The sequence below is a fragment of the Aotus nancymaae genome, unplaced genomic scaffold, assembly GCF_030222135.1.
Source record: "Aotus nancymaae isolate 86718 unplaced genomic scaffold, 86718_ANA_hifiasm-v0.15.2.pri h1tg000016l, whole genome shotgun sequence".
Lineage (NCBI taxonomy): Eukaryota > Metazoa > Chordata > Mammalia > Primates > Aotidae > Aotus > Aotus nancymaae.
Window position 1 is genome coordinate 34861698 of NW_026988428.1, and position 25323 is coordinate 34887020.

Consider the following 25323-nt stretch of genomic DNA (forward strand, 5'->3'; position numbering starts at 1 on the left):
ATTTTGTAATCCATGGGGCCTCTGAATTAACTGTGAGAGGCGACTGGAAAGCCTGCCAGGTAAAAGAGGGATGCCAACCTTGGATAAATTTTATAACTAACGTTCTTTCTTGAAAGAGCTCCCAGTTTATCCATCGACAAGGTCTCATAGATGGCAATGCTTAAACAGCAATTAACACAACATTAGTCTTTTCCTATTTACACTACCTGAATATCACTCAGATTCACTTGATAGCTCCGAATGTTAATAAAAAGACATTCTTCTAAAATGTATTGACTATTAGGGGAGAAACCTGTGCTTTTCACTTTAAAGACATCTTCTAATTACTCATAAGGTTTACATTTCTTATTTATTTATTTATTTTGGAGGTGGAGTCTGTCGCCCAGGCTAGAGTGCAATGGCACAATCACTGCTCTCTGCAGCTTTGATCTCCTGGGCTCAAGCAATCCTCTCACCCCCACCTCCTGCATAGCTGAGACTACAGGTGCACGCCACCACATTCAGCTGTTTTTGTATTTTTTTTGTAGAGATGGGGTTTACCATGTTGCCTAGGCTGGTCTTGAACTCCTGGGCTCAAGTGATCTGCCCACTTCAGCCTCCCAAAGTGCTGGGATTACAGGGGTGAGCCACCACTCCCAGCCTAGGTTTACAATTCTATTCTTTTTTTTTTTTTTTAATTCTAATCTCATGACAGATTAGGTTACATTTCTGAGCTATTATCTGCTATTATGTTTTTGCCCAGCTTAGTTTACTATGTCAGCCAGCTGGAATCCAATTCTAAAATTTCTTTCTACCACAAGAAACTATCATAGTGTAAACTTCAGAAATCTAAGCTAGACTTTAACTTTTGTCTTGTTTTAACATTGTGTTTTTTTTTTTTTTTAAAGAGGCTCTGTCACTCAGAGTGCCTAGAGTGCTATAGCATGATCATAGCTTACTGCAGCCTTGAACTCCTGGGCTCAAGCAATCCACTGGCCTCAGCCTCCCAATTAGCTAGGACAATAGGCCCACACCACGATAGTCATCTAATTTAAATTTTTCCAAGAGACAGGGTCTCACTGTATTGGCCAGGCTGGTCTTAAACTCCTGGTCTCCAGCCATCCTCCCACCTCAGCCTCCCAAGGTACTGGAATAACACACATGCACCAACTTGCCTGGCCTTTGTTTTCATTTTTACTGTTATTTAGTGTCTATAAAAGTTTAGGTGATTATTAATACCTATTTACAACATTGTGATGATTACTAAAGTTGAATATATGAATCAGTAACTGGTTTCTAATATATTAATATCCCACCCATGATTTACACACTCTTTCTGATTACATAGATCATTATCCTATTGGATATCTCATATATCATCCCCAAAGTATTACTGAAACAAAGGATCCTTTTCTGCTTATAAATTCAAATTTTTAAAATACACAATTTTTAAAAATAAATTTATTTTTATAATTCCCCAAATATCATATCCTCATTATTTAAACTGAGAAAGGGCCAAGCATGGTGGCTTATGCCTATAATCCCAGCACTTTGGAAGGCTGAGGCAGGTAGATGGTTTGAGTCAAGGAGTTTGAGACTCCTGTGTGAAACCTCATCTCTACAAAAAATGCAAAACTTAGCCAGGCATGCTAGCATGTGCCTGTAGTCCCATCTACCTGGGAGGCTGAAGTAGGAGGATCACTTGAGCCCATGAGGTCAAGGCTGCAGTGAGCCATGATCATGCCACTATACTCCAGCCTGGGCAACGGAGACGCTGTCTCAAAAATAAATAAATACATAAATAAAATTGAGAAAGCACAGACAAGTAGAAAGAAAATCAGCTGGGCATGGTGGCTCACACCTGTAATTCTAGGGGGGCTGAGGTGGGGGCAGATTGCTTGAACCCCGGAGTTCAAGACCAGCCTGGAAAACATGGCAAACCCCATCTCTACAAAAAGAATTTAAAAGTTAGCCAGGTGTGGTGGCATGCCTGTAGTCCCAGCTACTCAGGAGGCTGAGGTGGGAGGATGGCTTGAGGCCAGGAGGTAGAAGTTGCAGTGAGCTGAGATCATGCCACTGCACTCCAGCCTGGGTGACAGAGCCAGACCTTGCCTCAGAAAAGAAATGAAAAGAAAATCATCCATAACCCTATTATGCAAAGACAGCTGCCATGAAATCCTACCTTTTTCGGTTACTATAATGGGTATTTTTACAAACTTTTATGAAACATTATTTTACCCCAATTATTTTGAAAATTTTCAAGCTATTGAAAGTTGAAAAATAGTACTATGATTACCCATATATACTTTACCTTTTCCCCCAAATGTTAACATTTTGCCCTGTTTACACTCACAGTGTCTCTCTCCAAACACAAACACACACAGACTGACACAGACATATTATACACACACGATCTCTCTTTTGTTTTCTGGTTGAACAACCTGAAAGAAAACTGCTGGCATCATGTGACTTCATCCCTAGTACTTCAGCATGTATCTCCTAAGAATAACATAATCACAGTACCATCATCACACCAAAGAAATTCAACACGGATCTGTTTGTTCTGTTCTATAAATTGTGCACCCATTTCTTTGGTTTATTAATCTATTGCATAGAGATTCCATTATTTTATATTGCTTCATTCTGATTATAAAAGTATAGTATATATTCACTGTAAAAAAAAAAAAGCACAACTATGACAAAGTATTTAGGCTGCTGTAACAAAATATAATAAACTGGTGGCTTATAAACAACAGAAATTTATTTCTCACAATTCTGGAGGCTGGACAAGGCACTAGCTGATTCGGGTGTCAGTCCCACTTCTACCTTCACAGAAGGAATCTTCACACTGTGTCCTCACATGGCAAAAGGGGCCAGGCCACTCTCTGGGTCCACTTTATAAAGGAACATTAATCCCATTCACGTGGGTGCCACTCTCATAAGCAAATCACCTCCCAAAGGCCCACCTCCTAATAGTGTCACATTGGTGATTAGCTTTCCAACATAATTTTAGGTGGCCACAGACATTCAAATCATAGTGCTTTTTAAGTAAACTTTGAGGCATTAAGTCAAAACCACAGATTGAACACAGTTCTAGCCACCTTCCTGTTCCACATTCTAAGATGAGAGTACTTATATTTATTTTAAAATAAGTAATAGTATTTCCTCAATCTGTCTACTGGAAAGGCCTAGCTGCAGCGAACAAGCAATAATACCATGTACCCTAGCACCCAGATTTTAGTGTCTCGACATCACTCCCCTATCAAAGGATCCAAGGCTGCTTGGAGATATGAATGATTTCAGGTCTGGGCAGGAAATATATGAGATCAATCTCAGATAAATCTTTGACAACATGGACGTTATCAAAGACTAGATGGTAAAACTGCCTTAAAAATATTAAAAACAGTCACTAGAAGGGAGAGGAAACAAATTACATATTATGATATAACGATATATTTTTTCTTTTTTATTATTTTTTTTTTAAGGATGGGGTTTCACCATATTGGTCAGGCTGGTCTCGAACTCCTGACCTCAGGTGATCTGCCCACCTCAGTCTCCCAAAGTGCTGGGATTACAGGCGTGAGACACCGCACCCGGCTTATAATGATATTATTGATTGACTTCTTAGATACAGTGGCAGCTAGCAAAAATCTGAGTGACATATTCAAAGTGCTAAAAGAGAAAAAACAACTGTTAACACAAAATTCCATATCCAGAAAAATTACTCTCCAAAAAATCAAGGTGAACAAAGACATTTTCAGATAAATGAAAACTGAGAGAATTAATTTTCAGCAGACTTGCATCATAAAAAAAATACTGCCTGGACACAGTGGCTGTAATCCCAGCACCTTGGGAGGCCACGGCGGGTGGATCACCTGAGGTCATGGCCATCATGGCAAAACACCATCTCTACTAAAAATACAAAAATTAGCCAGGTGCAGTGGTACACACCTGTATTCCCAGCTACTCGGGAGGCTGAGGCACAAGAATCCGGGAGGCGGAGGATGCAGTGAGCTGAGATTGTGCCACTGCATTGCAGTCTGGACAACAGAGTGAAACTCCATCTCAAAAACAAACAAAAACCAATCATACATGCTGTCTACAAAACACATTTGAAACATAAAGACACAAATGGGTTGAATTTTGAAAGTTGGAAAGAGTAAGCATAAGAAAGCATAAAGAATGGCTAAGTTTATGTCAAGCATAATAGACTTCAGGACAGAGAAGGTTACTAAAGGCAAATGGGGATACTTCACAATAATAAAAAGATGAATATATCAGGCAGCTATGACCATATAAATATACTCATGCCTACTCACAGAACCTCAAGATACGTGAAGCAAAAATGGAAATAAAGGAGAAACAAATTCATACTCTATAAATAAATATAGATGTATTACCTCTCTCAATAACTGATAAATAGTAGAGATACAGAAGATCTGAATGACACTATCAACTACCTTAACCTAATTCACATTTAATTCATACTGCACACACACAGGAAGATATACAACTGGCCAAAAAGCACACAAAAAGATGCTCAACACCATTCACTCTAGAGGAATCAACATGTAAAAATTACATCCAGGTGAAATTCATGTTACAAATATAACATAAACATAAAATAACAATATACTTCTGGCTTAACAACTAATTCACATTTAACAACCTCTTCTTAAAAATCTTACTCAAATCAATATTGTGAAAATGGCCATACTGCCCAAAGTAATTTATGGATTCAACGCTATCCCCATCAACCTATGACCCTCTTCACAGAACTGGAAAAATCACCTTAAACTTCATACGGAACCAAAAGAGAGCCCGCATAGCCAAGTCAATTCTAAGCAAAAAGAACAAAGCTGGAGGCATCATGCTACCTGACTTCAAACTACACTACAAGGCTACAGTAATCAAAAGGGCATGGTACTGGTACAAAAACAGAGACCAATGGAACAAACAGAGGCCTTGGAGGCAACGCTACACATCTACAACCATCTGATCTTTGATGAACCTGACAAAAACAAGCAATGGGGAAAGGATTCCCTGTTTAATAAATGGTGATGGGAAAACTGGCTAGCCATGTGCAGAAAGCAGAAACTGGACCCCTTCCTGACACCTTACACTAAAATTAACTCCAGTTGGATTAAAGACTTAAACATAAGACCTAACACCATAAAAACCTTAGAAGAAAACCTAGGCAAAACATTCAGGACATGGGCATAGGCAAGGACTTCATGACTAAAACACCAAAAGCATTGGCAACAAAAGCCAAAATAGACAAATGGGATCTAATTAAACTCCAGAGCTTCTGTACAGCAAAAGAAACAGTCATTAGAGTGAACTGGCAACCAACAGAATGAGAAAATTTTTTTACAATCTACCCAACTGACAAAGGACTTACATCCAAAATCTACAAAGAACTAAAACAGATTTACAAGAAAAAAAAAAAGTGGGCAAAGGATATGAACAGACACTTTTCAAAAGAAGACATTTATGAGGCCAACAAACATGTAAAAATGCTCATCATCACTGGTCATTAGAGAAATGCAAATCAAAACCACATTGAGATACCGTCTCACACCAGTTAGAATGGCGATCATTAAAAAATCTGGAGACAACAGATGCTGGAGAGGATGTGGAGAAATAGGAACACTTTTACACTGTTGGTGGGAGTGTAAATTAGTTCAACCATTGTGGAAGACAGTGTGGGGATTTCTCAAGGACCTAGAAATAGAAATTCCATTTGACCCAGCAATCCCATTACTGGTATATATCCAAAGGATTATAAATCGTTCTATGATAAGGACACGTGCACATGTATATTCATTGCAGCACTGTTTACAATAGCAAAGACCTGGGACCAACCCAAAATGCCCACTGATGATAGACTGGACAGGGAAAATGTGGCACATATACACCATGGAATACTATGCAGCCATCAAAAATGGTGAGTACGTGTCCTTTTTAGGGACATGGTTGAACCTGGAAACCATCATTCTCAGCAAACTGACACAAGAACAGAAAATCAAACATCGAATGTTCTCACTCATAGGTGAGTGTTGAACAATGAGAACACATGGACACAGGGGGAGGAGCATCACACACTGGGGTCTGTTGGGGGGACTAGGGGAGGGATAGCGGGGGTGTAGGAAGTTGGGGAGGGATAACATGGGGAGAAATGCCAGATATAGGTGATGGGGATGGAGGCAGCAAATCACATTGCCATGTATGTACCTATGCAACAATCCTGTATGTTCTTCACATGTACCCTAGAACCTAAAGTGCAATTATATATATGTGTGTGTGTATATATATATATATATATATACACACACACACACTCTCACGGGAATTAATCCATTCCCGTGATAATTAATCCAGTTTCTTGGGAGCAAACATTCATTCACTACCATGAAAAAAAAAAAACTTCGTGCTGCTCAAAGTGATCTACAGATTCAATGCAGTCCCTATCAAAATCCCAATGGCATTATTCACAGAAATAGAAAAACATTCTAAAATTTACAAAAGATCGTGAATAGCCAAAGCAATCTTGAGAAAGAACAAAGCAGGAGGCTTCACATGTCCTGATTTCAATATATATAGCAAAGGTATAGTAATCCAAACAGTATGGAACTGACAAAGACATATGATTAATGAAACAGAATACAGAGCCCTAGTATAAATCTACACATATATAATCAAATTATCTTCAACAAAAATGCCAATAATATACATTGTGGAAAGGACAGTGCCTTTAACAAATGATGCTGAGAACACTGGATATCTACATGCAAAAGAATTAAATTGGTTGCTTCTTTATACCATATATAAAAATAAACTCAAGGCTGGGTGCAGTGGTTCACGCCTGTAATTCAGCACTTTGGGAGGCCAAGGCGAGCAGATCACAAGTTCAGGAGTTCAAGATCAGCCTGCCCAATATGTTGAAACCCTGTCTCACTAAAGATACAAACATTAGCCGGGTGTGGTGATAGGCGCCTGTAATCCCAGCTACTGGGGAGGCTGAGGCAGGAGAACTGCTTGAACCCGGAAGGTGGAGGTTGCAGTGAGCTGAGATTGCATGACTGCACTCCAGCCTGTGTGACAGAGCAGACACCATCTCAAAAAAATAAATAAATAAACTTAAAATGGGTTAAAGACAAACATAATACCAAAAAAACTGTAAAATGTTTTGAAGAAAACATTGGGCTAAAACTCAGTGACACTGGTCTGAGCAAGGACTTTTTGGATATGATCCCAAAAGGACAGGCAATAAAAGTAAACATAGACATATGGAATTACATCAAACTAAAAAGCTTCTGACAGGAAACAATCACAGAGTGAAAATGCAACCTATGGAATGGGAGAAAACATTTGCAAACCATGTATCTGATAAAGGGTTAATATCCAAAATATATAAGAAACTCAGAGGCTGGACACAGTGGCTCACACCTGTAATCCCAGCACTTTGGGAGGCCAAGGTGGGTGGATCACCTGAGGTCAGGAGTTCGAGACCAGCCTGGCCAACCTGGTGAAACCCTGTCTCTAAAAAAAATAAAAATAAATAAAGAAACGCATAAAACTCAATTAAAAAAAAAAAAACAAACTAATAACTCAACTAACAAATGGCTAATGGGGCCAGGCATGAGCTTATGCCTGTAATCCCAGCACTTTGGGAGGCTGAGGGGGGTGAATTACCTGAGGTCAGGAGTTCAAGACCAACCTGGCTAACATGGCAAAACCCTGTCTCTACTAAAAATACAAAAATTAGTCAGGCATAGTGGTGTACACCTATAATCCCAGCTACTCAGGAGGCTGAGGCAAGGGGAATTGCTTGAACCCAGGAGGCGGAGGTTGCAGTGAGCCGAGATCGCACCGTTGCACTCCAGCTTGGGTGACAGAGTGAGACTCCATCTCAAAAAAAAAAAAAAAAAATACAAATGGGCTAAAGGAGCCAGGTGCAGTGGCTCACACGTATTATCTTAGCACTTTGGGAGGCCAAGACAGGAGGATTGCTTGAGGTCAGCAGTTCAAGAGCAGCTTGGTCAACATACAGAGACCTCATCTCTACAAAATTAAACTAAAGCTGGGCGCGGTGGCTCACGCCTGTAATCCCAGCAGTTTGGGAGGCTGAGGTGGGCGGATCACGAGGTCAGGAGATGGAGACCATCCTGGCTATGGTGAAACCCCGTCTCTACTAAAATACAAAAAATTAGCCGGATGTGGTGGCATGTGCCTGTAGTCCCAGCTACTCAGGAGGCTGAGGCAGGGGAATCGCTTGAATACAGGAGACGGAGGTTGCAGTGAGCCGAGATCGTGCCACTGCACTCCACCCTCGGGGACAGAGTGAGACTCCATCTCAAAAAAAAAAAAACTAAAAAAAGGCCGGGCGCGGTGGCTCACGCCTATAATCCCAGCACTTTGGGAGGCCGAGGCGGGTGGATCACGAGGTCAAGAGATCGAGACCATTCTAGTCAACATGGTGAAACCCCATCTCAATTAAAAAATACCAAAATTACATGGTAGCAAACACACTTGTGGTCCCAACTACTTCGGAGACTGAGGTGGGAGAATCATTTGAGACCAGCAGGAGGACAAGGCCGCAGTGAGCTATGATCATGCCACTGCACTTCAGCCTGAGCAACAGAGTGAGACTCTGTCTCTAAATAAATAAATAAATAAATAAATAAATAAAAGTGGGCTAGGGATTTGAACAGACATTTCACCAAACAAAACATACATATGGTCAATAAGCACATTAAAAGGTATTCAAATCAAAACTCCAATGAGGCCAGGTGCAGTGGCTCACACCTGTAGTCCCAGCACTTTGGGAGGCTGAGGCAGGCAGATTACTTTAGGTTAGGAGTTTGAGACCAGCCTGGCCATCATGGTGAAACCCCATCTCTACTAAAAATATAAAATACAAAAATTAGCTGGGTGTGGTGGCAGGTGTCTGTAATCCCAGCTACTCAGGAGGTGGAGACACAGAATTGCTTTAACCCAGGAGGCAGAGGTTGCAATAAGCCAAGACAGTGCCACTGCACTCCAGCCTGGGCAACAGAGCAAGACGTTGTCTCAAAAACAAACAAACAAAAAAACCGCAATGAAATACCACCTCACACCTATCAAGCTGTCTATTGTCAAAAAAAAAACAGGCTGACCTACTATTCAGCCTTAAAAAACGAAATTATGAGTTGGGTGCAGCGGTTCATGCCTATAATCCCAGCACTATAGGAGGCTGAGGTGGGCACATCGCAAGGTCAGGAGTTCAAGACCAGCCTGGCCAACATTGTGAAACCCTATCTCTACTAAAAATATGAAAATTAGCCGGGCGTGGTGGCAGACAGCTGTAATCCCAGCTACTCGGGAGGCTGAGGCAGGAGAATCACTTGAACCCGAGTAGGGGAGGTTGCGGTGAGCCAAGATGGTGCCACTGCACTCCAGCCTGGTGACAGAAAGAGACTCTGTCTCAAAAAAAAAAAAAAAAATGAAATTATGGCTGGATGGGGTGGCTCATTCCTGTAATCTCAGCACTTTGGAAGACCAAGGCAAGAGAATCTAATCACTTGAGCCCAGGAGTCCAAGGCCAGGCCTGGCAACATAGCGAAACCCCATCTCTACAAAATGAAATAAAAATGAGAAAGGAAATTCTGCAATATGCAACAATATATATAAACCTTGAGGACATTACGCAAAGTGAAATAAGTCAGTCACAGCAAGGAAAATACCAAACAAGTTCATCTATATGAGGTATCTAAAACAGTCAAAAGAATCAAAGTGGAATATAGTAGTTTCCAGGGGCAGGGAGAAGAAATGGGGAATTATCAAATGGGTATAGAGTTGCAGTTGCACAAGATTTAAAAAGTTCTGGAAATTTGTTGCACAACAATGTAAATGTACTTATAACATTACTAAACTGTAAACTTAAAATTAATTTGGCTGGGCGCGGCAGCTCACACCTGTAATCCTAGCACTGTAGGGGTCTGAGAGAGGCAAATCGCGTGAGGTCAGGAGTGCATTGGGCGTGGTGGTGGGTGCCTGTAATCCCAGCCACTTGGGAGGCTGTGGGAGGAGAATCACTTGAACCCAGTAGGCGGAGGTTGCAGTGAGCCGAGATCATGCCACTGCACTCACTCCAGCCTAGATGACAAGAGTGAGACTCTGTCCCAAAAAATAAAAAAGATTTTGAATGGTATATGTTCTGTTATGTGTATTTTATTATAAATAAAATTTTACAAAAAACATAGGCCTCAGTGACCGGGAAAATGATAGTGCTATTAATTGACCAAACAAAATTAGGGGAGAAATGAAGAAAATGGGTCTGATTTAAGAGAGTTTGAACCTGTGAGCCGTGTAAGTGGAAATGTTTGGAAGACAGTACCCCTATGAGGCTGGTACTCAGGTGAGGAGACAGGCCATCAGCAGGTAGAATTCAACATGAATACTGAATTTTATAAACTATTTTTCCTTCTCTATTGAAAGTCATACCAGCTTTCCTTTTATAATCTGTAAATGTGACACATTAAATTGACAGATTATGAATGTAGAAGCATCTTGGCATTCTTAGGATAAAATATATTTTATGGCCAGGTGCGGTGGCTCACGCCTGTAATCCCAGCACTTTGGGAGGCCAAGGCGGGTGGATCACGAGGTCAAGAGATCGAGACCATCCTGGCCAACATGGTGAAACCCCGTCTCTACTAAAAATACAAAAAAAAAAAATCTGGGCATGGTGGCGCACGCCTGTAGTCCCAGCTATTCAGGAGGCTGAGGCAGGAGAATTGCTTGAACCCGGGAGGCGGAGGTTGCAGTGAGCTGAGGTCGCGCCACTGCACTCCAGCCTGGCGCCTGGTGATGGAGTGAGACTCTGTCACAAAAAATAAATAAATAAATAAAATAAATATATATATTTTAAAATATACTTCTGAGTTTTATTTGATGTCATTTTATTTATGATTTTTTCATCTTTGTTCGTAAGTGAGCTTAGGCTGTAATTTTTTTTTGTATTGTTTTTATCTACACAATATTAACCTTAATATTATTAAGGTTATACTAGCTTTATACAATGAATTGATTTCCTTAATTTTCTATTTTCTAGAACTGTTTACATAAGAGTGATTGAGGCCAGGCATGGTGGATCCCACCTGTAATCCCAGCACTTTGGGAGGCCAAAGCGTGAAGATCACCTGAGGTCAGGAGTTCAAGACCAGCCTGGCCAACATGGTGAAACCCTGTCTCTACTAAAAATACAAAAATTAGCCAGGCATGGTGGCAAATAATTATATTTCCAGCTACTTGGGAGGCTGAGACAGGAGACTCGTTTGAACCCAGGAGGCAGAGGCTATAGTGAGTCGAGATCGTGCAATTGCACTCCAGCCTGGGAGACAAGAGTGAAACTCTGTCTCAAAAACAAACAAACATAAGAGTGACTGAAAGTTTGGTATAAACCTCTTCATAAAGTCATACAGCCTTGGTGCTTTTGTATTTAAATATTATTTTTTTGAGATGAAGCCTTGCTGTGTTGCCCAGGCTGGACTTGAACTCCTGGGGTCAAGCAGCTGAGATTATAGGTGCTCACCACTGTATGAGGCCAGGCCTGGTAGTTTTGAAGGAGAGAATCTTTACCACCAGTTTAGATTCTTTAATGGTTAGAAGTCTAATCAGATATTCTGTCTTCTTTAATCAATTTTGGTATTCTCAATTTTGCAGAAAATTATCCAATTCATCCAAGTCTTCAAACATATTAGCATAAAGTTTTACATAATATTCTTATAGTTTAAAATTTTTCTATTGTATATGTACATATGCTCCTTTTATATTCCTATGTCCTTTTTTTCTTAAACAGTCTTATTACTTTTTCATTGAGATAAATTTACATACAAATAAAGTGCACAAACTTTAAGTGTACAGCTTGATAATTTTTACATACGTGTGTGTGTGTATATATGTTTAACTTGCAACAAAATAAAAATATAGAACATTTCCAATATCCCTAGAAGGCTCCTTTGTGGCCTCTAAGTCAATAACCCCAAAATGTCTATAACATTATAAGTCAGTTCACTTGTTTTGGAACTCATGTAAATAAAATGCTACAGTATGGACTTTTTTCCTTTAATCTGTAAGATTAATTTTTGTTGTTATATGTATCAGCAGTACATTTGTTTTGTAGGGGTTTTTGAAAATTAAATATTCTATTATTTGATTTGACCATTTAATTTGTTTTTATTTTTAATTTTTATTTTTTTGAGACAGTCTCACTCTGTTGCCCAGGCTGGAGTACACTGGCACAATCATGGCTCACTGAAACCTCTACCTCTCAGGTTCAAGCAATTCTCACGCCTCAGCCAGGCTGGCCTCAAACTCCTGGCCTCAAGTGATCTGCCAGCCTTGGCCTCCCAAAAGGTATGAGTCAAGGCGCCTAGCCTGAAAATTCAATTTCATCTGTCTCAGCTGGGCTTTGTGACCCAGGGATTGTTTTTTGCTCAGAATTCCAGAATGCTGTTTTGTTTTCACAATTCTGAAAAACAGTTTCAGGAACAACATTCAGGCTGTTTTCCTAAACAAAAACAAAAACAAAAGATAAGTGCAAAAGAAAAAAAGAAAAGAGTGTGTCACCAGAAGGATCATGAGGTTATCTGATTTGCAAAAGGAAATACCTATAGCTGGAGATAAGTGGCAAAGTCGTCCAGCCAGGTAGGTTCCCAAAGGCATTTTAATTTTGTTAATGGTAACATCTGGGGGTTACTTTGGTGCTTCTCTTACAAGCAAACTTTGTGGCCATAGGCCTCTCCCTTTTAAAAAGAAGAATTAAATTCTCTACGAAATTACTTTCATTCTCCTTTGCTGCGGGCTTTAGAATCTCCAGACCTGTGGAGTTGCTCAGTTTCTTCCCTGGTCCCTGGATCCTGTTTTCAAAAACAGACAGAAAACAGGCCACTGACTGCCTTGGGATTAGGAGTGGAGAAGGGAGGATCACAATGGAGCAAGAGGAAGCTTATAGGGGTGATGGATATGTTCATCGATCTTGGCTGAAGTGATGGGTTCACAGGTATAGAGATATGTCACAACTTACCAAACTGTACACATCAGCTATGTAAAGTTTATTATATATCAATTCCACCTCAAAAAAGCTGTTAAAAGTGGAATAGATATAATATTTATAAATGCAGCGTATAACAAATCACGAAACAACAGAACACTTCCTGTATCTATCACTCAGTTTTTAAAAGTAAATGTTACTATTAAAAAAATTTTTTTTCTGTGTTCCCTAACCACCCAAGAGCTCAGGCTTTCTTCTCCTTCGTAGTCTTTTTTTTTTTTAAGAGATAGGCTCTCACTATGTTGCCCAGGCAGGATTTGAATTCCTGGGCTGAAGGTATGCTTCTGCATTAGCTCCTCAGTAGCTGAGACCACGGGCACCCGCCACTGTGCTTAGATTCAGCCTTTCTTGTAAAAAGCAGATGGATGCTTGAAACTATTTTCTGAATCCCTTTGGCTCCCAAATATGAATATTCTGGGGAATATTTTTATCTAAATTATCTGAGTAATCATGTAGGTAGGCACAATTTGAAGACTGAGGCTTGTCCTTTAAAAGAAGGGCAGCCCATAAACTGACTTCCTTGAGCCAAAAATTTTTCAAAAAGGGGGAGTACAGCCCAAGACAGTGATTTTAAAATATTGACCAAAAAAAAAAAGTCAAACTCTGTAAGATATTTAAAGAGATTTATTCTGAGCCAAGTATGAGTGACCATGTCCTATGACACAGCCCTCAGGAAATCCTGAGAACATGTGCCCAAGGTGGTCAGGATGCAGCTTGGTTTTATATATCTTAGGTAGACATGAGACTTCAATCAAATACATTTAAGAAATACATTGGTTCGGTCCAGAAAGGCGGGACCACTCAAGGCGAGGTGAGGAGCTTCCACATTACAGGTAGGTTTTAAAATTTTCTGATTGACAATTGGTTGAGTTCATCTAAAGACCTAGGATCAACAGAAAGGAGATATCTGGGTTGCAGTAAGAGTTATGGAGACAGAAGTTTTATGATGCAGATGAAGCCTCCAAGTAGCAAGCTTCAGAGAGAATAGATTGTAAATGTACTTAAGGTCTGTGTTGATGTTAATGCCGGAAAAGTGTAAGTTGGCGTCTGACCCCCACTTCCCATCATGGCCTGAACTAGTCTCTCGGGTTACATTTTAAGAACCCCCTGGCCGAGGAGAAAATCCATTCAAATGGTTGGAGGACATTACAACTTTATTTTTGGTTTACAAAAATAATCCTGTTGTTGAGTTAGGAACACTGAGAGCCTCTGCCCAGAATGTAAAAGGGAGAATTCTTGCTGACTGTGGCCGGCCATGCATGTCCTTTCACTTCCTTTTAAAAAGAAAAAGAAAAAACCAAAACAAAACAGGGTCGGGCAGGGGGAAGTAAGGGGGGGCGTGTTGTGATAAAGGGGCCTTGGCAGCCTCCACTGGTGTGGCTTCACCAGGCTCCGCCCACGAATTCTTTTAGAGGTCACTGACGAGCCCAGTGGGGCATAATTGTGCTTGTAAAACTCTAGCAGGAAGCTAGCAGTCGTCTCTAAACCCAGAGAAGGGGAAACAGGAATCGATTAGGAATGAAGGATTATAATCAACTTTCCTTCTAAGGAAAAGCTGGGAACCTTCTCATTTTGACTCATGAAAATTAAGCTAAGCTGACTTCTGCCAAATATCTATTAATTAGGCAAAATGGGCCTCTTGCCCACGATTTGACTGCAGCACAGCCAGTTCTTTTTTCCCTCTGCAGCTGATTGGCTCTGGAGTGTGGCCAGAAACCTCTCTTTCGCAATTAAAGGAGTCGGGTCTGTAACTGTTGATCTGTTGGGTTTTTTTTTTTCCTCCGCTTCTGAGCAATGGAGCTTACCATCTTTATCCTGCGACTGGCCGTCTACATCCTGGCATTTCCCATGTACCTGCTGAACTTTCTGGGTCTGTGGAGCTGGATATGCAAAAAATGGTTCCCCTATTTCTTGGTAAGGTTCTCTGTGATGTACAACGAACAGATGGCAAGCAAGAAGCGGGAGCTCTTCAGCAACCTGCAGGAGTTTGCGGGCCCCTCTGGGAAGCTCTCCCTGCTGGAGGTGGGCTGTGGCACCGGGACCAACTTCAAATTCTACCCACCTGGGTGCAGGGTGACCTGTATTGACCCCAACCCCAACTTTGAGAAGTTTTTGATCAAGAGCATTGCTGAGAACCGTCACCTGCAGTTTGAGCGCTTTGTGGTAGCTGCCGGGGAGAACATGCACCAGGTGGCCGATGGCTCTGTGGACGTGGTGGTCTGCACCCTGGTGCTGTGCTCTGTGGAGAACCAGGAGCAGATTCTCCGCGAGGTGTGCAGAGTGCTGAGACCGGTGAGTGAAAGGGTGTGAGGAGGACTGATTAGTAGCAGCCATTATCACAGCGGGCAGTCCTGTCAATTTCAGGTGGCTGAAACTTTTTGAGATGGAGTCTCACTGTGTTGCCCAGGCTGGAGTGCAGTGGCGCGATCTCGGCTCACTGCGCCAGGAGCGGTGGATCATGCCTGTAACCCAGCACTTTGAGAAGCCAAGGCGGGCGAATCACCTTCTGACGAAGGTCAGGAGGTCAAGACCAGCCTGTGCAACATAATGAAACCCTGTCTCTACTAAAAATACAAAAGTTAGCCGGGTGTGGTGGCACACCCCTGTAGTCCCAGCTACTCAGGAGGCTGAGGCAGGAGAATTGCTTGAACCTGGGAGGTAGAGGTTGCAATGAGCAGAGACTACACCATTGCACTCCAGCCTCGGTGACAAAGTGAGACTCCGTCTCACACACACACAAAAGTAAACTCCTAGAAAAGACTGTTGAAAATTTTTTTTAGAGTGGGAGAGAAGCTATAAAGAGAACAACTGATAAATCTGAATATAAAAACTTAAAACTACTATAAAGAAAAAAATTCCTGGCAGGGCACAGAGGCTCACATCTGTAATCCCAGCATTTTGGGAGGCCAAGGCAGCCAGATTGCTTGAGGTCAGGAATTTGAAACCAGCCTGGCCAACATGGTGAATCCCTATCTCTACTAAAAATACAAAACTTAGCCAGGCATGGTGGCAGGCACCTGTAATCCCACAACTTGGGAGGCTGAGGCAGGAGAATCTCTTGAACCTGGGAGGCTGAGGTCACAGTGAGCCAAGATTACGCCACTGCACTCCAGCCTGGGCCAGAGAGTGAGAAGAAAAAAAAAGAAGAAGAAAAACTCCTAAAAACAAAGTTAAAGTACAAAACAAGCTTAGAAAAAGTATTTTCCAGGGATGACAGACAAAGAGTTAACTTCCCTCATGTTAAAAGACATTACGTGTCAACATGATCAGTACGGGCAAATAACAGGAACAGAAATATAAACCAATTATATTACAAAAAATGCTCAAACTTACAATTAAAGAGCTAATTAAAGATACTAATTTTACCTATTATACAGTTAGGGACTTCTTTGAAGGTCAGGATAGTGTTGGGGTGGGTTTGGGGGACTGGATACCATCCTCTTTGGATGATATCTGATAACATCAAAATTTAAAGCACACATACTCTTTTATCCAGCAGGAATTTATCCTACATGCAAAAACTTGTCCATACACAAGAATATTTATTAAGTAGTGTTTGTAATAGCACAAACTGGAAATAACCTAAATATCAGTAGGATGCTGTGTAAGTGAGTTGTCATGTTGTATAAAGGAACACTGTGCAGCTGTTAGAAAGAACAAGAAGAGTTATCTGTGCTGATATTTAAAAATCCTCAAGCGGCCGGGCGCGGTGGCTCAAGCCTATAATCTCAGCACTTTGGGAGGCCAAGACAGGTGGATCACGAGGTCAAGAGATCGAGACCATCCTGGTAAACATGGTGAAACCCCGTCTCTACTAATACAAAAAATTAGCTGGGCATGGTGGCGCGTGCCTGTAATCGCAGCTACTCAGGAGGCTGAGGCAGGAGAATTGCCTGAACCCAGGAGGTGGAGGTTGCGGTGAGCCGAGATCGCGCCATTGCACTCCAGCCTGGGTAACAAGAGCAAAACTCCGTCTCAAAAAAAAAAAAAAAAAAAAAAATCCTCAAGCGATAATGTTTAATGAGAACAAAAAGCAATCAAGGCACAGAATGTTAGGTAGAGCGTAGGCCCACTGTGTGCCCATTGTGTAAGGGGGAGAGAGGACATACATCTATGTGTGTATGTTAATGGGAATGATAGACAAGTAACTTTTTTTGAGACAGTTTCCTTCTTGTAGCCCAGGCTGAAGTGCAATGGCATGACCTCAGCTCACTGCAACCTCCCCCTCCCAGGTTCAAGCAATTCTCCTGCCTCAGCCTCCCAAGTAGCTGGGATTACAGGCACGTGCCACCATGCCTGGCTAATTTTGTATATATATATATTTTTTAGTAGAGACAGAGTTTCTCCATGTTGGTCAGGCTGGTCTTGAACTCCTGACCCCAGGTGATCCGCTCACCTCAGCCTCCCAAAGTGCTGGGATTACAGGTGTGAGCCACTGTGCCCAGCCTAGACAAGTAACTATTAACAGTGGTTATCACTTGGAAATGGGATTGGATTCAGGGAAAGAATTACTTTTCATTTTAAACCTTTCTGTAAAGTCTATAATTCTTTATACCTGCATGTAGTTTTCACAAATTACCCTTATTATTTTTAGCTAGTTTAAATTCATTTTCTATTCTGAACAAAGTTAAATAAATGGATATGTTAACATTTGAATTTACTATGCTCGGAGAAAGGCATGTTCTGTAATCCCCGGTTTTGTCTGTTTTTTATTGAGACAGGGTATCCCTCTGTCGCCCAGGCTGGAGTGCAGTGGATCACGGCTCACTGAAGCCTTCACCTCCTGGGCTCAAGCTCTCAGCCTCCCCACCCTCCCAGTAGCTGGGACTACAGGTGTGCACCACCACACCCAGCTAGTTTTTGTATTTTTGTAAAGACAAAGTTTTGCCATGTTGCCCAGGCTGGTCTCAAACTCCTGGGCTCAAGTGGTCTTTCTGGTTTGGCCTCCCAAAGTGTTGGGATTACAGGTGTGAGCTACCACACCTGACCCTCAGTTTTATTTTCTAATAGAGGAAGTTCCTCAGGAAGAAAAGAACTTGGAGATAGAGTTTAGAGACAATCATACAATCCTGTCTTTGGCTCAATATCAGAGCAGTAAATAAAAAAGGACTGATTCTTATACCCAAATGCTGGGTTCTTGTGTCCTAAGACTGGGCACGAACTGGTACATTAGTAGATGTTTTGCTTACAGCATTACTAATCTCACAACACCCCTGCAAGGCAGGTAATTATTATCTCAGTTTACAGTGCCAAAAATCAATTCAACTCTTAAAGGTATCACTTTCTTGATAGTCTTCCTTAGCTTCTGCTAAGTGCACACTCTCTGCTGGATATAATAAGGGAACTATTACATTTTCTTTCTTTTTTTTTTTTTGAGACAGGGTCTTGCTCTGTTGCCCAGGCTGGAGTGCAGTGGTGAGATCTCGGCTCACTGCAATCTCCACCTCCCTGGTTCAAGCAATTCCCCTGCATCAGTCTCTCCAGTAGCTGAGATTACAGGTGCATGCTACCATGCCTGGCTATTGTTTTGTATTTTTAGTAGAGATGGAGTTTCACTATGTTGGCCAGGTTGGTCTTGAACTCTTGACCTCAGGCGATCCACCTACCTCAGCCTCCCAAAGTGCTAGGATTACAGGCATGAGCCATTGGCCCTGCCGGGAACTTTATTACATTTTCATTTAACCCTCTCTCAACAGTCCTCTAAAGTAGAAATGTTAGGACATGTTAGACTCAGAGAGATTAAGGAGTTTGCCCAAAGTCACACAGGTAGTAGATTTGGCTCTCTTTAATGTAAATGCAAAAATATTCCTTTTTTTTTTTTTTTTGAGACAGAGTCTTGCTCTGTCACCTAGGCTGGGATCAAGTGATTCTCCCTGCCTCAGCCTCCTGAGTAGCTGGGATTACAGGCACATGCCACCACACCTGGCTAACTTTTGTATTTTTAGTATAGATGGGGTTTCGTCATGTTGGCCAGGCTGGTCTCCAACTTCTGGCCTCAAGTGGTCCATCCACTTTGGCCTCCCAAAGTATTGGGATTACAGGCATGAGCCACCGTGTCTTGACCTGATTTTTTTTTAAAAAAGAAGTAATAAATCAGGAAATTCCAATTTTTCTATTCCTAACCTGGGTCTTGCACTTACCCATATAATTTGGGGGAACTCCATCTCTAAACTGAACTCTGTCTCTAAAATCTGCCTAAGGGGCCAAGACTAGGATAGTTAGAGGAGGCCAAGAAGAGTGGGGCAGTTACCACGACTTTTTGAGGTGACTGTCTGGTCCCTCTCTCCCTACTCCCCTCAGAGGTAGTTGGTAGAAAACTTCTGAAGACGCCCCCCTACCCACAACATGTAATAACATCTATTGTGCCAATACTTAACCAATCCTTTTTTCTTTTAGAGACAGGGTTTCTCCATGTTGGTCAGGCTAGTCTCAAACCCCAACTTCAGTAATCCACCCACCTCAGCCTCCCAAAGGGCTGGGATTACAGGCGGGAGCCACTGCGCCTGGCCTTACTTGACCAATCTTTATAAGACTCCTTGATGAAAGCAGCAGTTGCTAATTCCTACAAGCAGTAATTTACATTTAGCATCACTGACTGATTACCTAATGAGAAAATGTTACCTTGAATTCAGTAATGATTTTAGATGTGTCTGTATTTTCATTAATCATATCATGTACTTATTTGTGAAAATGATACAAAAGTTAAAAACATGGTTATTTAAGGCTGGGTGTGGTGGCTCATGCCTGTAATCCCAGCACTTTGGGAGGTCGAGGCGGGCGGATCACCTGAGGTCAGGAGTTCAAGACCAGCCTGACCAACATGGAGAAACCCTGTCTCTACTAAAAATACAAAATTAGCCAGGCGTGGTGGCGTATGCCTGTAATCCCAGCTACTCGGGAGGCTGAGGCAAGAGAATCTCTTGAACCCGGGAGGCAGAGGTTGTGGTGAGCCGAGATCATGCCATTGCATTCAGCCTGGGCAGCAACAGCAAAATTCTGTCTCAAAACAACAAACAAACAGACATGGTTATTTAGTCTCAAGGATGTGCTTAGTGTGAAGTGACTCTCCTGCTCAGAATTCTATGGTTCTCTCAAAGGTTTGCAAGGCAGTGCCAGGGAACAATTAAAAAAAAAAAAGCAGAAATGAAAAAAATCTTTGAAATGTGTGGGTTTTTTTTTCCTTCTTTCTCAGGGAGGGGCTTTTTATTTCATGGAGCATGTGGCAGCTGAGCATTCAACTTGGAATTCTTTCTGGCAACAAGTCCTGGATCCTGCCTGGTACCTTCTGTTTGATGGGTGCAATCTGACGAGAGAGAGCTGGAAGGCCCTGGAGCGGGCCAACTTCTCTAAGCTGAAGCTGCAGCACATCCAGGCCCCCCTGTCCTGGGAGTTGGTGCGCCCTCATATCTATGGATATGCTGTGAAATAGTGTGAGCTGGCAGTAAAGAGCTGAATGGCTCAAAGAATTTAAAGCCTCAGTTTTACATTTAAAATGCTAAATGGGAGAAGAGAAACGTTTTTTTGTTTTTTGTTTTTTTTATTTTTGAGATGGTTTTTGCTCGTTGCCCAGGCTGGAGTGCAGTGGCGCGATCTTGGCTCACCACAACCTCTGCTCCCAGGTTCAAGCAATTCCCCTGCCTCAGCCTCCCAAGTAGCTGGGATTGCAGGCATGTGCCACCACACCTGGCTAATTTTGTATTTTTAGTAGAGACAGGGTTTCTTCATGTTGGTCACGCTGGTCGTGAACTCCCAACCTCAGGTAATCTGCCTGCCTGGGCCTCCCACCATGAGCCACCGTTCCTGGCCTGAAATCTTTTTTAGGTAAAGTTGAATTCCATCCTTAAAAGTTTCTGTTATATCCTATTTAGCCATTTTCTATTGTCTCCCAAAGAATTCACGTCAAAAAAACAGCTTTGAACTCCCTCTTCAAAGGAAACACTGAACTTTCATAATTAACATCTACCATCACCCCCAAATCTTATTGTATTCATTGACTTCAAATTTTTTTCCAATTGCCTTTTTTTTTTTAAAGGCTAGAGCAGAAGTTTACTAGGCAAAAGAAAGAGAATAGCTCTCTGCTGCAGAGAAGAGTCCTGGAGAAATGGGCCACCCCAGTTGTCTTATTTAAATGGTCACCCATCAGATTTTAGTTTCATCTTCTCTTTGAGAGCTTGGTGGTAAGAAGCAGTTAAATCACTCAAAAGAAGACTTTATTTTTATTTTTATTTTTTTTTTTTTGAGATGGAGTTTCGCTCTTGTTACCCAGGCTGAAGTGCAATGGCGTGATCTCGGCTCACCGCAACCTCCGCCTCCTGGGTTCAAGCAATTCTCCTGCCTCAGCCTCCCGAGTAGCTGGGATTACAGGTGCGCACCACCATGCCCAGCTAATTTTTTTTTTGTATTTTTAGTAGAGACGGGGTTTCACCATGTTGACCAGGATGGTCTCTATCTCTTGATCTCGTGATCCACCTTCCTCAGCCTCCCAAAGTGCTGGGATTAGAGGCATGAGCCACTGCGCCCGGCCAAAAGAAGACTTTAAAAAGGGAGCAGTGAAAAGATCTTAATAATTCATTGATTGAATTAAGAAATACTAGCTAATTAAAAATCTAAGCCTAAACAGCACAGATTTTCTTTTCTTTTTGCTTTTAAATTGTGTTTTAAAAATAGAGACAGGGTACCAGCTGCAGCGGCTCACCCCTGTAATCCCAGCACTCTGGGAGGCTGAGGTGGGAAGATCATGAGGTCAGGAGACCAGCCTGGCCAACATGGTGAAACTCCATCTTTATTAAAAATACAAAAGAAAAAAAAAATTAGCCAGGCATGGTGACAGGCGCCTGTAATCCCAGCTACTGGGGAGGCTGAGGTGGAGAATCTCTTGAACCCGGGAGGCAGAGGTTGCAATGAGCTGAGATCGTGCCATTGCACTCCAGCCTGGGCGACAAGGGCAAGACTTCGTCTCAAAAACAAAAAAAACAAACAACATATAGAGACAGGGTCTCACTATGTTGCCTAGGCTGGTCTTGAACTCCTGGGCTCAAGTGATTCTCCCACCATGACCTCTCAAATTGCTGGGATTACAGGCGTGAGACTGAGCCTGGCCAAAATAGCGCAAGTTTCTGAAAAAGAAATCTGAACCTATTTGTTGTTCTTAATTCTGGCTTTCAGAATTAACATACAAGGCTGTCACACCTGGTTCTGCCCAGCTTTATGTCTTTTATTCCAGTACTCCACCAAAGTTTGTTTTCTTGCATTTCAGTTCTCAAGCCTTAAGATAAAGATCGTACTTGACACTTTAGTATATCCATAAAACTATTCGAGGTGGTTAAGGTTCTTGGGTTCATTTTCCTTATTATCTAGCACATACTTTGCTGAATACAGTAGATTGTAGGCAATGAAAAAGCCCAGTATTAGAAAAACCTTTAAAAATTAGGTGTACTGTGTAGGAGCCCCTAATCATCAAGCAATCTGTGAGTCTGTAAAGAAGTAAACAAATATTTTTTGGATTATTCTCATCAAATTCCACCCCTGTTCCAAGATGATTTCTTTCTTCTTTGCAACTATGGAAGCTGTGAAAATCATCATAAGTGCCTCTGAAAGCAAGTGTTAGGTTGGTTAGAGGGTTTAATATTTTCTGCAATGCTTTGTATGAGTTTTAATAAACATAGTATATTTTCTGAGATGATTTTGCAAAAGTACTATTTTAAGTATCAAATCAACCAATAAATACACATTCATGTTAGGAACAAAAACATGGTTTCTATCTTTGCTGGCTTGGTTTCCTTTTTCTTAATGTCTCTGGGAGGATTTTCCTTCATTGTGAAAATTTTAGCTTTTTAAACATACAGATTTTTCTTTCGACGGCCAGGCAACTATAAACACAGCTAATGGATTTTAGACAAAGCAATCTTGGAAGTATCAGAATGGGTTTTGAAAAGTTCAAGTCCATCATGTGATCATGTTTGGCTACTTCAAAAAAGCAAAAAAGTTCAAGTTTAAAGATCCCATTTGTGAAATCCACAGAGCAGAAAGAAAGGAAACTTACTATTTTAACTATCTCTTGGACATGAAAAGCTATTGATGCAGTGAGATTCAATGCACATCTAATGCTTCCTAAGCTCTGGAACATGAATCTCCTTCCTCTGTCATCTCCCCTGAATAGGAACCTCCTTAATCTACCCATCTCACTATTGGTTAGGTCAGTCTAGTGATTGAGAAATACGAAAAGCCACAGGTTGAAATGGTAAAATGTCATGACATTGAAAGATAATACCAAAGTACAAAGTCCTAGGCACAGCCTTATCAATTCCCTCTTGTCTAAGTAGTGTGGCAAATATTATCCTCACTTTTCACAGACAAAACTGAGGTGTAGAAAAGTAAATAAATAAAGTTTCTTACAGTCATTCCACAAGTAACTGAGCAAGTCTTAGAAGCCCTGACTCCACAAACCACAAAATCTCCTTTGATAATCACTGCTGCCATAACACCTTCTTACCGCTTTCCTCCTTGGGTCCAGAGAACGCACATTTATAATCATTTTCAGAGCCTGAGGAAATGACATCAGCCTGTGAAAAAGGGAGAAGAAAAAAAGGCAAAACATGTCCAATGTCTTTTAGGTCCTATATAGGTTAAGAATCCTTTGATCCTAAGTGACAGAATCTCAATTCAAACAGGCTTAAGCAGAAAAAGGACTCTATCAACTCAAATCAGTGAAAATCATACAGGCAGAAAGCCTCAGGCATAGCCTGAGCAGAGCTCAAATAATGTTGCCAGGGGCCAGACAATCCCTAGGGTCCTGTCTGCCCTCCCCTCTGCTCTATTAGGTAGCAACTATTACATAATGTTTGCTTCACTTTCTATTCAAGTTTGAACTATGTAGGAATTCAGATGAAACAAATATTAGAACACTTAGGAATCAAATGTTTCAGAATATAAATATAAGACATTTTAATGTATTATTATTATTATTATTTTGGTCAGCCATTAAAATAAGTGTTTGGCTCATTGTCTCAGGGTCTTAACGAGATTTAGGAAGAAATCTGGATTTCGCTGGATTTTTATCAGACCCTCCTGTTTTCCTGCCAGAGATCATATAGTACAATGCTTAAAACACTGGATTTTCAGTGGAATCACTGCTTGCAACAAAGAAAGTAAAAGACAAAATGAAACACTGGCTTTGGCATCAAAGTGACCTGGCCAAGTCCTGGTCGTGTCATTGGTTGACTCTGTCACCTTGAGCAACTTATCTGTTTTTTCATCTGCAAATGGGGGTATCTACCTAAAAGGTTATGGTGAGGAGTAAATGAAGCAATGCACTTGGCACTTAATATGTGTTGACTTTATTCAACAGATATTTATTGAGTGTCTACTGTGTGCTCTGCTCTTGGTGCCTGGCTTACAGCCCTGAGTAAACTAGACATATACCTCCTGCATGGAGCACATAATTATGATGAAAATGTTTTCTATCGATGAGGAAGCAGCTCAGGTTGCCCAGAGAATGTAATCCGACCTACCCAGGGGGAGAAGCTCTGAGGCTTTCTTGAGGAAATAAGATCTGAGCTGAATTCCAAAGAATGAAAAAAAATTTTTCAGCCAACTAGACTAGCTCATGCCACAGCCAAGTGAAGAGGAAACTCGCTATATTCAAGGAACTGAAAGAAAGCAGGCAGGGCTGGCACCAGAGCCTTGAGGGCAGATTCTAGGATGGTTACTGTTTCCATCGGTTTCTTCCTAAATCTTGTTAAGACCCTGAGACAATGAGCCAAATGCTTATTTTAATGGCTGACCAAAAAAAAAAAAAAAAAAAGATACATTAAAATGTCTTATGTTTATATTCTGAAACATTTTGTTCCTAAGTGTTCTAATATTTATTTCATCTGAATTCCTACGTATTTCAAACTTGAATAGAAAGTGAAGCAAACATTACATAATAGTTCCTTTCGCTCTCTTGATCCTCCCATAAGCCTTCCCCTTTGGTCTTGCTTTAGAAAACACAGAACTTGGCCGGGCGTGGTGGCTCAAGCCTGTAATCCCAGCACTTTGGGAGGCCGAGGCAGGTGGATCATGAGGTCAAGAGATCGAGACCATCCTGGCCAAGATGGTGAAACCCCGTCTCTACTAAAAAATACAAAACTTAGCTGGGTGTGGTGGCATGTGCCTGTAGTCCCAGATACTAGGGAGGCTGAGGCAGGAGAACTGCTTGAACCCAGGAGGCAGAGATTGCAGTGAGCCGAGATTACACCACTGTACTC

At 41.5% G+C, this 25323-nt stretch overlaps 1 protein-coding gene across 3 annotated transcripts in view; it reads left to right on the forward strand.

Moving 5' to 3' along the window:
- Nucleotides 1-12592: 12592 nt before the first annotated feature.
- Nucleotides 12593-25323, forward strand: part of TMT1A (thiol methyltransferase 1A) — a 39511-nt gene continuing 26780 nt past the window's right edge. The window contains exons 1-3 of one of the 3 annotated variants that reach the window (XM_064377093.1): nt 12593-12669; nt 13809-13908; nt 14764-15367. In XM_064377093.1, the coding sequence (XP_064233163.1) occupies nt 14870-15367 (498 nt within the window). In that variant the 5' untranslated portion in view covers nt 12593-12669; nt 13809-13908; nt 14764-14869. Of the gene's footprint in view, nt 12670-13803; nt 13909-14489; nt 15368-20267; nt 22753-25323 lie in introns of those variants that run through there. The other 2 variants (XM_064377094.1, XM_064377095.1) reach the window with 2 other exon arrangements.